General features: G+C 43.5%; 1 protein-coding gene across 3 annotated transcripts in view; it reads right to left on the reverse strand.

Moving 5' to 3' along the window:
- Window positions 1–14197, reverse strand: part of MTRR (5-methyltetrahydrofolate-homocysteine methyltransferase reductase) — a 122412-nt gene that overhangs the window by 64312 nt on the left and 43903 nt on the right. For all 3 annotated transcript variants that reach the window (XM_030205383.1, XM_030205365.1, XM_030205373.1), the window contains exon 9: window positions 7413–7501. In XM_030205383.1, coding sequence (XP_030061243.1) covers window positions 7413–7501 — 89 coding nt within the window. The remainder of the gene's footprint in view (window positions 1–7412; window positions 7502–14197) is intronic.

Here is a 14197-nt window from a genome sequence, read left to right on the forward strand (position 1 = left end):
GTATCAGTGTGAGATGCTAGCTCCCCTCTCATCTCTTTTAGCTCCGATCTCAAGTCCCAAAAACAGCGCCATACCTCACGACTAATACTTCACAAATTAACCTGTTCCAGTCTCCTTTGTCTTCAGAGCCACTAGGTGAGGCACTCACATGGGCTTGTGTTGGGGAATTAAGACCACGAGCCCTGTCGCTGTACGTCATCATGTCCAGTGTGTCATTAATATTTGCGGATTTTGATTTCTGGGCCATTAGATAGAGTTAATGACACTGAATGTAGATGGCAGATGCGTTATTTCCTTCTGATGAAGAGAGATTTTTGATTTTCAAGGGAAAGGAGACAGGAGCTCAAAGTCAGGCATCCATCCAGGAAGCTGACATCACTTCCTTCCCCTTGGCCTTGTAATCTCAACATCTTCCAAGCTGTGACCTGCTTGTTGCCAGGGCTGGTCTTAGCAATTGCGGGGCCCTGTGCAGACCAGTTCAGTGGGCCCTGCGCCTACTCCCATAAGCCATAATTTATCAGTTTAAAAGGAAGCTTAGAACTCTGGCAACCCCACCTCACCCCATACCTTGATATGCATCCACCATGTTTCAGTAAAGAGCAGCAGCAATTTTCATTTCCTGTCAGCTGCAGAACCCAGAGTCTCCTCGCTGCTGCATCCCACCCTTGCGGAAGCAGAAAGTGACATCAAAAGGGGGTGGGACACAGCAGCGAGGAGGCTCTGGGCTTGATAGCTAATGAGATATGAAAATTGCTGCTGGTGGACCGCTAGATGACCGAGGAGTAAAAGGGGTGCTCAGGGAAGACAAAGCCGTAGCGGAGAGATTAAATTAATTCTTTGCTTCAATCTTCACCGAGGAAGATTTGGGTGAGATACGGTGTCAGAAATGATATTTGAAGCTGACGAGTCAGAAAAAGTGAAAGAATTCTCTATAAACCCGGAGGATGTAATGAGGCAGTTCTACAAACTGAAGAGTAGCAAATCTCCTGGACCGGATGGTATTGATCCCAGAGTACGGATAGAACTGAAAGATGAACTTGCGGAGCTATTGTTAGTAATAAGTAATTTATCCTTAAAATCGAGCATGGTACCGGAAGATTGGAGGGTGGCCAATGTAAAGCCGATTTTTAAAAAAGGTTCCGCGGAGATCCAGAAAATTATAGACCGGTGAGTCTGACGTCAGTGCCAGGCAAAATGGTAGAGACTATTATAAAGAACACAATTACAGAACATATTCAAAAGCACGGATTAATGAGACAAAGTCAGCATGGATTTAGTGAAGGGAAATCTTGCCTCACCAATCTACTACATTTCTTTGAAAGGGTGAACAAACATGTGGATAAAGGTGAGTCGGTTGATATTGTGTATCTGGATTTTCAGAAGGCGTTTGACAAAGTACCTCATGAAAGAGCCCAGAGAAAATTGCAGAGTCATGGGATCAGAGGTAGTGTTCTATTGTGGATTAAAAATTGGTTAAAAGATAGAAAACAGAGAGTAGGGTTAAATGGTCAGTGTTCTCAATAGAGAAGGGTAGTTAGTGGGGTTCCCCAGGGGTCTGTGCTGGGACCGCTGCATTTTAACATATTTATAAATGACCTAGAGATGGGAGTAACTAGTGAGGTAATTAAATTTGCTAATGACACAAAGTTATTCAAAGTGGTTAAATTGAGTGAGGATTGTGAAAAATTACAAGAGGACCTTACGAGACTGGGAGACTGGGTATCTAAATGGCAGATGACGTTTAATGTAACATAGTAGGTGACGGTAGAAAAAGACATATGCGCTACTTTATATGTATACATGACCTTGATTTGTATCTACCATTTTCAGGGAACAGACCGTAGAAGTCTGCCCAATACTAGCCCTGCCTCCCAAACACTAGCCCCGCCTCCCAACCACTGGTGCTGCCACCTAATCTCCGCTAAGCTTCTGAGGATCCATTCCTTCTGAACAGGATTCCTTTATGTTTATCCCACACATTTTTGAATTCCGTTAGCATTTTCATCTCCACCACCTCCCACGGGAGGGCATTCCAAGTATCCACCACTCTCTATGTGAAAAAATACTTCCTGACATTTTTCTTGAGCCTGCCCCCCTTCAATCTCATTTCATGTCCTCTAGTTCTATCGCCTTCCCGTCTCTGGAACAGGTTCGTTTGCGGATTAATACCTTTCAAATATTTGAACATCTGTACCATATCACCCGTTTCTCCTTTCCTCCAAGGTATACATGTTCAGGTCAGCAAGTCTCTCTTCATACGTTTTGTAACGCAAATCCCATATCATTTTTGTAGTTTTTCTTTGCACCGCTTCAATTTTTTTTCACATCCTTAGCAAGATACAGCCTCTAAAACTGATCACAATACTCCAGGTGGAGCCTCACCAACGACTTGTACAAGGGCATCAACGCCACCTTTCTTCTGCTGGTCAAACCTCTGTCTATACAGCCTAGCAACCTTCTGGCTATGGCCACCGCCTTGTCACACTGTTTTGTCACCTTCAGATCCTCAGATACTATCACCCCAAGACCCCTCTCCCCTTTTGTACATATCAGACTCTCACCGCCTAACACACGTCTCCCGTGGATTCTACTCCCTAAGTGCATCACTTTGCATTGAATTTTAATTGTCAAACATTAGACCATTCTTCTAGCTTCTGCAGATCTTTTTTCATGTTTTCCACTCCCTCCAGGGTGCGCACTCTGTTACAAATCTTGGTGTCATCCGCAAAAAGGCTAACTTTACCTTCTAACCCTTCAGCAATGTCACTCACAAATATATTGAACAGAACTGGCCCCAGCACCGATCCCTGAGGCACTCCACTACTCACCTTTCCCTCATCTAAATGGAATTCACTCGGATGAGGGAAAGGTGAGTATTGGAGTGCCTCAGGGATCGGTGCTGGGGCCGATTCTGTTCAATATATTTGTGAGTGACATTGCCGAAGGGTTAAAAGGTAAAGTTTGCCTTTTTGTGGATGTGAGCAAGTGAAAAGTGATGCATGTGGGAAAGAGGAACCCGAATTATAGCTATGTCATACAAGGTTCCACGTTAGGAGTCACAGACCAAGAAAGAGATCTAGGTGTCGTCATTGATGATACGTTGAACCTTTTTGCTCAGTGTGCTGCTGCAGCTAAGAAAGCAAATAGAATGTTAGGTATTAGTAGGAAAGGAATAGAAAACATTATAATGCCTTTCTATCGCTCCATGGTGCGACCGCACCTCGAATACCATGTTCAGTTCTGGTCGCCGCATCTCAAAAAACATATAGTGGAATTAGAAAAGGTGCAGAGAAGGGCAACAAAAATTATAAAGGGGATAGGACGACTTCCCTATAAGGAAAGGCTGAAGCGGCTAGGGCTCTTCAGCTTGGAGAAAAGGCGGCTGACGGGAGATATGATAGAGGTCTATAAAATAATGAGTGGAGTTGAATGGGTAGATGTGATGCGTCTGTTTATGCTTTCCAAAAATACTAGGACTAGGGGGCATGCGATGAAGCTAAGTAGTAAATTTAAAACGAATCAGAGTAAATGTTTCTTCACTCAACGTGTAATTCAACTCTGGAATTCATTGTTGGAGAATGTGGTAAAGGCAGTTAGCTTAGCAGAGTTTAAAAAAAGGTTTGGGCAGCTTCTTAAAGGAAAAGTCCTTAGACCATTATTACATTGGACTTGGAGAAAATCCACTATTTCTGGGATAAGCAGTATAAAATGTTTAGTACTTTTTGGGGATCTTGCCAGGTTATGTGTGACCTGGATTGGCCACTGTTGAAAACAGGATGCTGGGCTTAATGGACCTTTGGTCTGACCCAGTATGGCAATACTTATGTCTCATGCTCTCTACTGAAATGTGGATGCACATTAAGGTACGGAGCAGGGAGATGTTCCGAGACAGAACAGATGTGTTAGAGATGCGGGGCCCCTAGGAGCGCGAGGCCCTGTGCGACCACCTCTGTCGCCCCTGCCTAACACCAGCCCTGCTTGTTGCTGCAGACCTGCGAGGTGAGAGCACTCATACTTGCTTGTGGCAGGAAAGCCTGAGCTTGTACTGTTATAAAGCAGGGCTCCTATGTATTCCAATTACTGTACTGGGTGCAGTTGCAGGTGTGACTTGAGGTAGTTTATAACAAATCCTAGTTCCAGTACCCAAATAGTTCTGTACATTGACTCCTGCATCACTTCTATGACGTGCACTTGACTAGCAAATCGTCTATGTAGGTAAACACTTACACTCCCAGTCTGCATAGCGATACTGCGACTACTGCTAGGCACTTGGTAAAGACCCTGGGAGTTGATGCACGGCCAAAAGACAGAACACAATACTGGCAGTGGTGTTTCCCTATTCCAAATCTGAGATACTTCCTGTGACTGGGAAGCATCGAAATCTGGTTATAAGCATCCTTTAAGTCCAGAGAGAACAGCTAATGTTGTTCCTGAATCAAGGGAGCAGGGTGCCCAGAGAAATCATCCTGAACTTTTGATTAGGAAATTATTCAGGGCCCTTAGGCCAAAAAGGTTATCACCTTAGCAAGGTACATCTGCCAATCTCTCTTGAACCACTGGTTCTAGGTCACAGACATGTAGACATGAGAGTCTATGTATTTCCACAGCCGTGGCAGAGAACCTGGATTTAATATCAAAAGTGTCCTATGTGCCCCTGGCCAGATACACTCTGCACTCCAGCTGCTTTTTGGCCAACTGGTCAAGCTCCACGGCCTGCTCCTAAGGGAGAGAGTCCATATAGACTAAGCGTTCTGCATGTCAGAGACTTCAAGTAGATTCTCGTATCCACCTTCTTTGGCACAAGCTGCACTGAGAGTGGAGATTCCCAATTCTTCATCAGTGCAACCTTCAGGATAGGGTGTAGCGGAACTGTGACTCCTTCCTGGGGAAGAGATTCATAGTCCAAGACAGATAGCATCTCAGCCCTTGGCTCCTTCTCCATCTCCAACTTATGGGATGGCAATAGCAATCTCTTTTACAAATCCAGTGAGAGACCCCCAGGTGAAGATTTACATCTCTCCTGTGGTGGGGAGAGGTCAGTAGGGATACCATATGACTCCTCCTCCGAGAAGTAATATGGATCCTCCTTTGACTTCCATGAACGGTCCAGATCAAACTGCTTGAAGTACTCTGGATGGACCTGAGTGAGTCTGTGCCTGCCTCTGCTCAGTGGGACCCTGTGCATGCCCCAAAGGGCGCCGAAGTACAGCCCTACTCAGACTCTGGGGAAGCTTCCTCTTCCGATGCTGAGAGTGGTAATGCATGGATCAATGCTGACTTCAAAGACTGCTCCACAGGCAGAACTTGGGCCTCAGGAAGGAGTTGTGTTGAGGCTGAGCTCAGCTGGCGCAAGCGCCCTTGATGCCTGAGCAGTGTGTACAGCTGAAAAAACTGCGCCAGCTCCTATCTAAACATGACCCGAAGGTAGGTTTCAACAAAGGCTGGGCAGCCAGATCAGGGACAGCTTGGGGAACAGTCGGTGTCAAACTGGAACCTGAGACATGGCTACCCAGAGATTGTTACATCAGTACCTTCACTAAAGAGGGGAGTGGTCCTCTTGGCACTGATGCAGCTTCTTAGACTTCCCTCAATGCTCGGCAGTGAGGTCCCTCAAAGCTGATGAACACATTGACAAATCCATGCACATCCTCGGTGTTGGGTCCAATGCTGACTGGTCCTGGAGATGATGTTGAGGGAGGTGGAGACTTCCTCGATGCTGGTGCACTCCCAGTGGTAGAAGCAGTCTGGGCAGTTATCAAGGTTGATGCTTCCAGTGCCGATGTTGATGGACCAGCCTTTGAAGAAGCTCTCTGTGTCCTTAGTTGCATTTGCAAATAGATAGAGCAAGAATCAGCCTCATGGTCAGGTCCCTAGGCACCCGATGCACCAATTGTGTGGGTGCGTGATAGAAATCATGCAATTACATTGGGTGCACCTTTTGAAGCCACTAGGGGTCTTCAACATCAAAAAGAGAATTGTGGCTAAATTAAACTCCTCAAATTTGAAATCAGAAAGGGACTAGGCCCAAACTGAGGCCGATGCTCAGGCCTAAGTGGGCCTAAAGAGCTGCAAGAAAAATAAAGAAAATTACAAGGAAAGTAACAAAAAGAAAGAATATGAGGCAAATGAAGAAAGAAAAATAATCACCTGCATGGGAAGGCAATCGAAAAACATGAGAAAGAAATGCTACATAAGTGTTGCCATACGGGGATAGACCGAAGGTCCATCAAGTCCAGCATCCTGTTTCCAACAGTGGCAATCCAGGTTACAAGTACCTGGCAAGATCACAAAACACTACAATACATTTTATGCTGCTTATCCTAGAAATGAGCAGTGGATTTTCCCCCAAGTTAATTTTAATAATGGCTTATGGACTTTTCTTTTAGGAAGCTATCAAACCATTTTAAAACTCCGCTAAGCTGAGAGACTGACAAAACGCAACCTCCTAGCTACGCGGAAAAGAAAAGGTTCAGGAGGAAAGGCACCCACACATGCGCGTAGGACACTGCCAGAACTTTCTTAGAGCTATATGCACTAGGTAGCATCCACATTGGGCTCCGGTGGATGATGTCACCCATGTGTGAGGATACCACTGGCCTGCTTGTCCTCGGAGAATGGAAAGTAGGCACCTACTTTTTTTTTTTTATGGAATATGCATCTAAATATAGATCCGCTGTTACAGAATTCCCCTATATGAGTCCCTGTTTGCTCCCTCTACCCATCTATGTTCTCCTTCTGAATCAATACCAAACACCAAAAAAACAGGGGAGGTTCTCCGCATATTTATGCTCATCTTTTGGCGCTAGAAGCAAATTCATTTCCTTTACACTACCCAGCTGAGGCCTTTTATTGCTGGATTTGCATGTTACTTTAGTATCATCTTTTCATCCCAAACTGCAGCTGACAGAGCATTTTGTCCCCTGAGGAAGGCGGTCCTTCGCCAAAACACAGCCCTGTGTTGGGTCTTTCATTTTGGGTGCATTGTCAATAAAATATTGGCTGTTTTAAGCCTGGCTGCTGGAAGTTCTTTGGCCCACCCCTACTCTCTTATTTATGTCTCCTTCTGAATCCCAAGTGCCTGCTCAGTTCTCCCCATCCCATCTCCCAGGCCCTAAACCCCTTCCTACAATACCCACTCACAAGTGAGAAAAGTAAGCACAGAATGGCTAATGCAATGTGGATTTGACAAAATGTGACTTAGGAGTGCTACTTTCTGTGGCACAGGTTTGAATGAAATTGGATGAAAAATTCAAAAGTTATTAAAAGGGAGGCAAGGACAGACACAAAGGGGTTGGAGGAGGACAGGACAAGGGTAACAAACAAACAAATATACACATACCAGGCCTGTTTCCTTACAGGCAATTAAGCTAAAAAGAAAGAAATACATTTAAAGAAGTCAAATAAACCCCTACCTTTTTCGGAACTGCTCTTATTTCAAGACACCAGGAAAGAATGAAGGTTGGCGTACTCTTCTGAGGAATATGCTGTGGCAGAATTGCTCCTGTTTACAGCAAGAAGAAATATAATAATTTAAAACATTCATCTTATGAAAGGGAGACTGACTACACTATATACAAATTATTGCTCAGCAGCATGAAGACTGGGAAACAGGGACAGGTCAAGGAAATCTGTTGCCTCAGGCGATGGAAGAGATGGCGTCAACCCAGCCAAGGCTCCCAAAGGAGGGCCCTTTCAGAGACCAGTCAGGCAGTGGGGAGGTTCCCTCACTCAGAAAACCTGTCAAGCAGTTGCCCCAAGAATAAATAATTAAGCAGCCTACATTCTAAGCCTATATAATTTTAAGACAGTTGTAATGTTAGTTATATTATACTCAGCAAAAACTGTAGTTTAATTATGTAGGCCAGGGACTCCAATTCATCCCTAACACTACACCATCAATGTGCTAAATGGAGGATTTTAGAGTCAGGCCTTCAGCTCCTCTAAACTGAAAGAAAAAGAGTTGCCTGCTTCTCACATCAATATTACCATTTCGCAAAGAACTCAATCCCCAAACCATCATAAAAAATGAGATTATATAAAAAAAACTTTGTTATTGCACAGATACAGAACATGAACTGCAATCAAATTAAGTTTTTGAATGGGTTTACTTCAGTTCTTGAAAAAGTTTTTTATTTTGATACTGTGAGTTTTTTTTTTGTATTTTTAGCCCATTCATATGCATAATGATTTTTTATGTTCAAATTTCTCAGAAACATTCAAACATTTCAATTTGAAAAATCCAAAGATATCTGCATTGAATTAACCCTTTGCAGAATAAAAATTTTGGCTCTTCCAGCCTTTGTAAGTTACTGAGAATAAAAAAAAAAAAAAAAGGTGAAAAAAGCTAAGCTTCTCACTATTTTCTTTTGCCTTTATGGAGTTCAAACTACTCAATTAATTTTCAAAACTCTAGTAGACTAACAGAGTTTGGGACTCTATCCCTCTTTGACAAATATCATGAAAAGACCTAAGCAGGAAAAATGTGGAGTGAATGACTATCATAATTTATACAGAATTACTTCATTGGTGCAGGAATGGCAGTTGGAAATGTGCCAGGAGTGATTTCTTCAAACGCTGAGGTACCTCTGACACACCTGTTTTTCTTTTTAAAAAACCCGCTGAGGTGACTCTTCGACTCAGTTTGGCAGCTTGTGGCAGACTCGCGTAAAACATTATGCACACAGATTGATATTTTGGGACAAAAAGTGAAGGCATTAGAGCTGAAAGTAGTTTAAAAATACCCATGAATTTAATAATGTGACTGATTCAATTATAACATTAGAAAAGGACATGGAGAAATTTAAATTGGTTCTGTCTACAATTGTTAAAGGTATAACAATTATAAGGGGTAGATGTGAAGTTTTTGAGAATTATATGCGTAGGAACAATTTGCGTTTTTTTGAATTTTCCCCATGTATTCTCAGTAACTCCCAGAGATAAGCTGAAGCATTACCTGTTGAAAAGTTTGAATATTCCTGAGGATATACTGCCTTTTTCACAAGTCTTCTATTTGCCATCTAAATCTCTTGGAGCAAACCGAGATATTGAACCTAGTGTACCTAATTTAGATATCTCTGCAATATTGGAATCTTTAGACTCTGACTCTGCTACTGTAGCCACTTTGTTGGCCACAGTGGCCTTAACCCTGGTTGATGAGATTGTTCTTTAAGAACAAGGCAAAGACATTTATGGAATTTAAGATACAGTTATTTCCAGATGTTTCAAGGGAAACCCAACATTGTCACAAGCAATTTTTTTTTAATTTGGAAATTTTTATTCAACATTCAAATAACAGTGCAGTTTACTCAATATTAGTAATCAGTCCTTAAATCAACGTAAATACATACATTATTTTCCCTCTCCCTCCCCCCCCATTGCCCCCCCTATCTAATCCCCTACCCCCCTCCTCCCTCGTCTCCTCTCCCTCCCCGTCCTCCCTCCCCACCTCCCTTCCCCTTCATGGCTTTTCTCCTTGTTTTTCGTTTGCAATGTTCCATATGCGTAGATGTATCCATTCTGTCGCATCAGGTTTATATCTCCCAACTCTCCATCTACTACTACTACTATTTAACATTTCTAGAGCGCTACAAAGTGTACGCAGCGCTGTACAAACACAGAAGAAAGACAGTCCCTGCTCAAAGAGCTTACAATCTAATAGACAAAAAGTAAAGCATTTAAATTTAAAATATTTAAGCAGTCAAGCACAAGAGAACAGTCACAGAAGGACAGAAGATGTTGAAGGGTGGTCAGTGTGATTAGGTGTAACTCTGGTTGGAGTAGTGGGAGAAGGTGATAGAAGAATAGAAATGGGTGAGGTAAAGTAATGAGTGGGTTGATAGGGAGGTTATATAAGACATGTCACTCTAGGGGTGGGTGGGTAGAGGGGTAGGGTGGGTAGGATTAAGTCTAAAGCAGGAGAAGGTATTCTCTGCAGCCTATCTGTGAGATGGAAAATGCTCTCTGAAGCTGCTGCTATAAGTTGTTAGTTTTCTCTCCCTGAAAGAGATCCAAGCCACACCCACGAAGTTCAAACTGTCAGTGGGGAGGGTGAGGGGAGGTATGCGTAGATGTATCCATTCTGTCGCATCAGGTTTATATCTCCCAACTCTCCATCTGTCAGTTTTTCTAAGTCTGCCAATATCTGGATTTTCAATTTCCAATTTTGTACCATAGATCCAACACTTTGCTTCCAGTGGGCGGCTATCACCATTTTAGCTGCCGCCAGGCATAGTCTTTTAAGTCATCTCTGCCATTTCTGTCCTCTTTTGTTTCCCCATCCTAGCAGGCACCATTTCGGATCTGTAGGAAACTGAGTGTCCAAGATTAATGTTAAATTATTAGTTATTTCCTCCCAGAATGTCTTTAGGGATGGACAGGTCCACCATATATGGAAGAAATTACCTATTCCCAATCCACATCTCCAGCATTGGTCAGACGTGTTTGGATATATACTTTTCACCTTATCTGGGGTATAATACCATCTGCTTAGCACCTTGTAAGCATTTTCTTTTATTAGAACGCACAGTAATGCTTTTTTCACTTCCATGCATATCCGTTCCCATTCTCTCAACTCATTTCATTACTCAAATCGTGTTCCCACGCTCTCATATATGATAGCTTGGTCATTTTTCCCCCTCTGATATATTGGTAAAGTTTTGAGATTCCCTTCCCCCCTGTTTCTAGAGTTTCCCACAGATTTTCCACCTCTTCCCTTTCCAGAGGATCGGTCTTAAGCCACCCCTGCCCTCTTATGTAATTTCTAATCTGCAAATATGCGTAGAAGTCTGTCTCTGGGAGCTCGTACTTCCTCTGTAGCTTTCCAAACTCCTTCATTTTCCCATCAGCCATGAGGTCATGAAACTTCAGCAAACCTTTTCGGTTCCATTCCTTAAATACTCCCCCCTCTTTCCCTGCTGGGAATTCGGGTTCCTGTGTGATATGTGCTAGTGAGGATGTTCCTCGACCTCTCCTAAGTTTGTATTTCAGTGTGTCCCACAATTTTTCTAAGTGAGCTACAAAGGGATTCCCTGTCCTGTGTTTGGGATTGAACATTGGTGTGGACGCCCATAGGCCCCCTCTAAGTTACATTGTATTTCAAAATTTTGTTCTAAGACCTTTACTCCATTCTGCTATCTGCTTTAATTGTGCTGCTTGATAATACCAAGTAATGTTCGGTACCCCACCCCCTCCCTGTTTCACCCCTCCCCATATGATCCTTTTCGATATCCTAGCCTGTTTCCCTCCCCATGTGAACTTTGATATATCTGATTGCATTCTGTTTATTTCACCTGTGGGAATACCCACCGGAAGGGTTTGGAAGAGGAATAACATCCTAGGTACGATATTCATTTTGACCACTGCTATTCTGCCCCACCATGATAGCCATCCACTTTTCTACCTGCTCATATCTTTCCGAAGCTCTCTAAACAGTGGAACATAATTCAGCGCATATATTTGTGTAAGATCTCGGGGAAGCTGTATGCCCAGATATTTAAAACTGTTCTTCGCCTTTTTAAAGGAGAAGTTGTGTAATGATTCCTCTAGTTCCGAGTCGGCTATCGTTATCCCCATTATTTCAGATTTATCGTAATTTACTTTAAAACCAGACATCTCTCCAAAGACTTTGAGCTCCTTGCATATATTGGGTAGCGTCTCCTTTGGGTCTTTTATGCAGAAGAGGATATCATCCGCAAACAGTGCTATCTTGTGTTCCCTTTCCCCTATTCTTAGCCCCTTTACAGTGGGGGAAATAAGTATTTGATCCCTTGCTGATTTTGTAAGTTTGCCCACTGACAAAGACATGAGCAGCCCATAATTGAAGGGTAGGTTATTGGTAACAGTGAGAGATAGCACATCACAAATTAAATCCGGAAAATCACATTGTGGAAAGTATATGAATTTATTTGCATTCTGCAGAGGGAAATAAGTATTTGATCTCCCACCAACCAGTAAGAGATCTGGCCCCTACAGACCAGGTAGATGCTCCAAATCAACTCGTTACCTGCATGACAGACAGCTGTCGGCAATGGTCACCTGTATGAAAGACACCTGTCCACAGACTCAGTGAATCAGTCAGACTCTAACCTCTACAAAATGGCCAAGAGCAAGGAGCTGTCTAAGGATGTCAGGGACAAGATCATACACCTGCACAAGGCTGGAATGGGCTACAAAACCATCAGTAAGACGCTGGGCGAGAAGGAGACAACTGTTGGTGCCATAGTAAGAAAATGGAAGAAGTACAAAATGACTGTCAATCGACAAAGATCTGGGGCTCCACGCAAAATCTCACCTCGTGGGGTATCCTTGATCATGAGGAAGGTTAGAAATCAGCCTACAACTACAAGGGGGGAACTTGTCAATGATCTCAAGGCAGCTGGGACCGCTGTCACCACGAAAACCATTGGTAACACATTACGACATAACGGATTGCAATCCTGCAGTGCCCGCAAGGTCCCCCTGCTCCGGAAGGCACATGTGACGGCCCGTCTGAAGTTTGCCAGTGAACACCTGGATGATGCCGAGAGTGATTGGGAGAAGGTGCTGTGGTCAGATGAGACAAAAATTGAGCTCTTTGGCATGAACTCAACTCGCCGTGTTTGGAGGAAGAGAAATGCTGCCTATGACCCAAAGAACACCGTCCCCACTGTCAAGCATGGAGGTGGAAATGTTATGTTTTGGGGGTGTTTCTCTGCTAAGGGCACAGGACTACTTCACCGCATCAATGGGAGAATGGATGGGGCCATGTACCGTACAATTCTGAGTGACAACCTCCTTCCCTCCGCCAGGGCCTTAAAAATGGGTCGTGGCTGGGTCTTCCAGCACGACAATGACCCAAAACATACAGCCAAGGCAACAAAGGAGTGGCTCAGGAAGAAGCACATTAGGGTCATGGAGTGGCCTAGCCAGTCACCAGACCTTAATCCCATTGAAAACTTATGGAGGGAGCTGAAGCTGTGAGTTGCCAAGCGACAGCCCAGAACTCTTAATGATTTAGAGATGATCTGCAAAGAGGAGTGGACCAAAATTCCTCCTGACATGTGTGCAAACCTCATCATCAACTACAGAAGACGTCTGACCGCTGTGCTTGCCAACAAGGGTTTTGCCACCAAGTATTAGGTCTTGTTTGCCAGAGGGATTAAATACTTATTTCCCTCTGCAGAATGCAAATAAATTCATATACTTTCCACAATGTGATTTTCCGGATTTAATTTGTGATGTGCTATCTCTCACTGTTACCAATAACCTACCCTTCAATTATGGGCTGCTCATGTCTTTGTCAGTGGGCAAACTTACAAAATCAGCAAGGGATCAAATACTTATTTCCCCCACTGTATATGTGGTGATTCTCTAATCTTCTGCACTAGTGGCTCAATTGCTATAGCAAACAGCAATGGTGAAAGTGGGCATCCTTGCCTAGTCCCCCTCTGAATGCATAATGTCTGCACCAAAACCCATAGTCCCCAAAACTTCCCATAGGTAGTTCCATTCTACCCCATCGAATGCTTTCTCCGCATCTGTTGTTAGTAGTGCAAGTGCATCTCCTTGTTGCTGGGCTCCTCAAATGATATTCAATGATCTTCTAATATTATCAGCCACTTGTCTTTGGGAAATAAAACCCGATTGATTTGCGTGGATTATTTGGGGTAATATCTTATTTATCCGCTTCGCCATTACTTTAGCGAGGATTTCAATATCAACATTTATTAAGGAGATTTGTCTATAAGAGCCACAGATTGCTGGGTCCCGCCCTGGCTTTGAAATGACCGATATACCCGCCATATGCATACTTGTTGGGAACTTCCCTAATTGAAAACATTCATTACCTACCCTTTGTAATAGGGGTCCCAGATCTTTTCCCAACAGTTTATAAAATTTAGCTGTGTATCCGTCCATTCCCGGTGCTTGGCCTCCCTTCAGACCTTTTATTACCCCATCCACCTCCTCTAAAGAAATAGGCCTGTCCAACCCTGCTCTTTGGGCTTCTGTCAATTTTTTAAGACCTAAATTTGAGATATAGCTCTGTATCCCTGAACTGGACAAAGTTGTTTCTTTTGAATATAGAGCTGAGTAGTACTGGACAAATTGGTCCCTTATCTCTCTATCTTGGTGGACCATCCTGTCTCCGGCTCCTTTTAATTTTGTAATAGTGTTATTAATTTGTTGCTGGCGTAGGCTGCGAGCCAACATTCTACTAGCT

The sequence above is a fragment of the Microcaecilia unicolor genome, chromosome 1 (genome assembly GCF_901765095.1).
Source record: "Microcaecilia unicolor chromosome 1, aMicUni1.1, whole genome shotgun sequence".
Taxonomy (NCBI): Eukaryota; Metazoa; Chordata; class Amphibia; order Gymnophiona; family Siphonopidae; genus Microcaecilia; species Microcaecilia unicolor.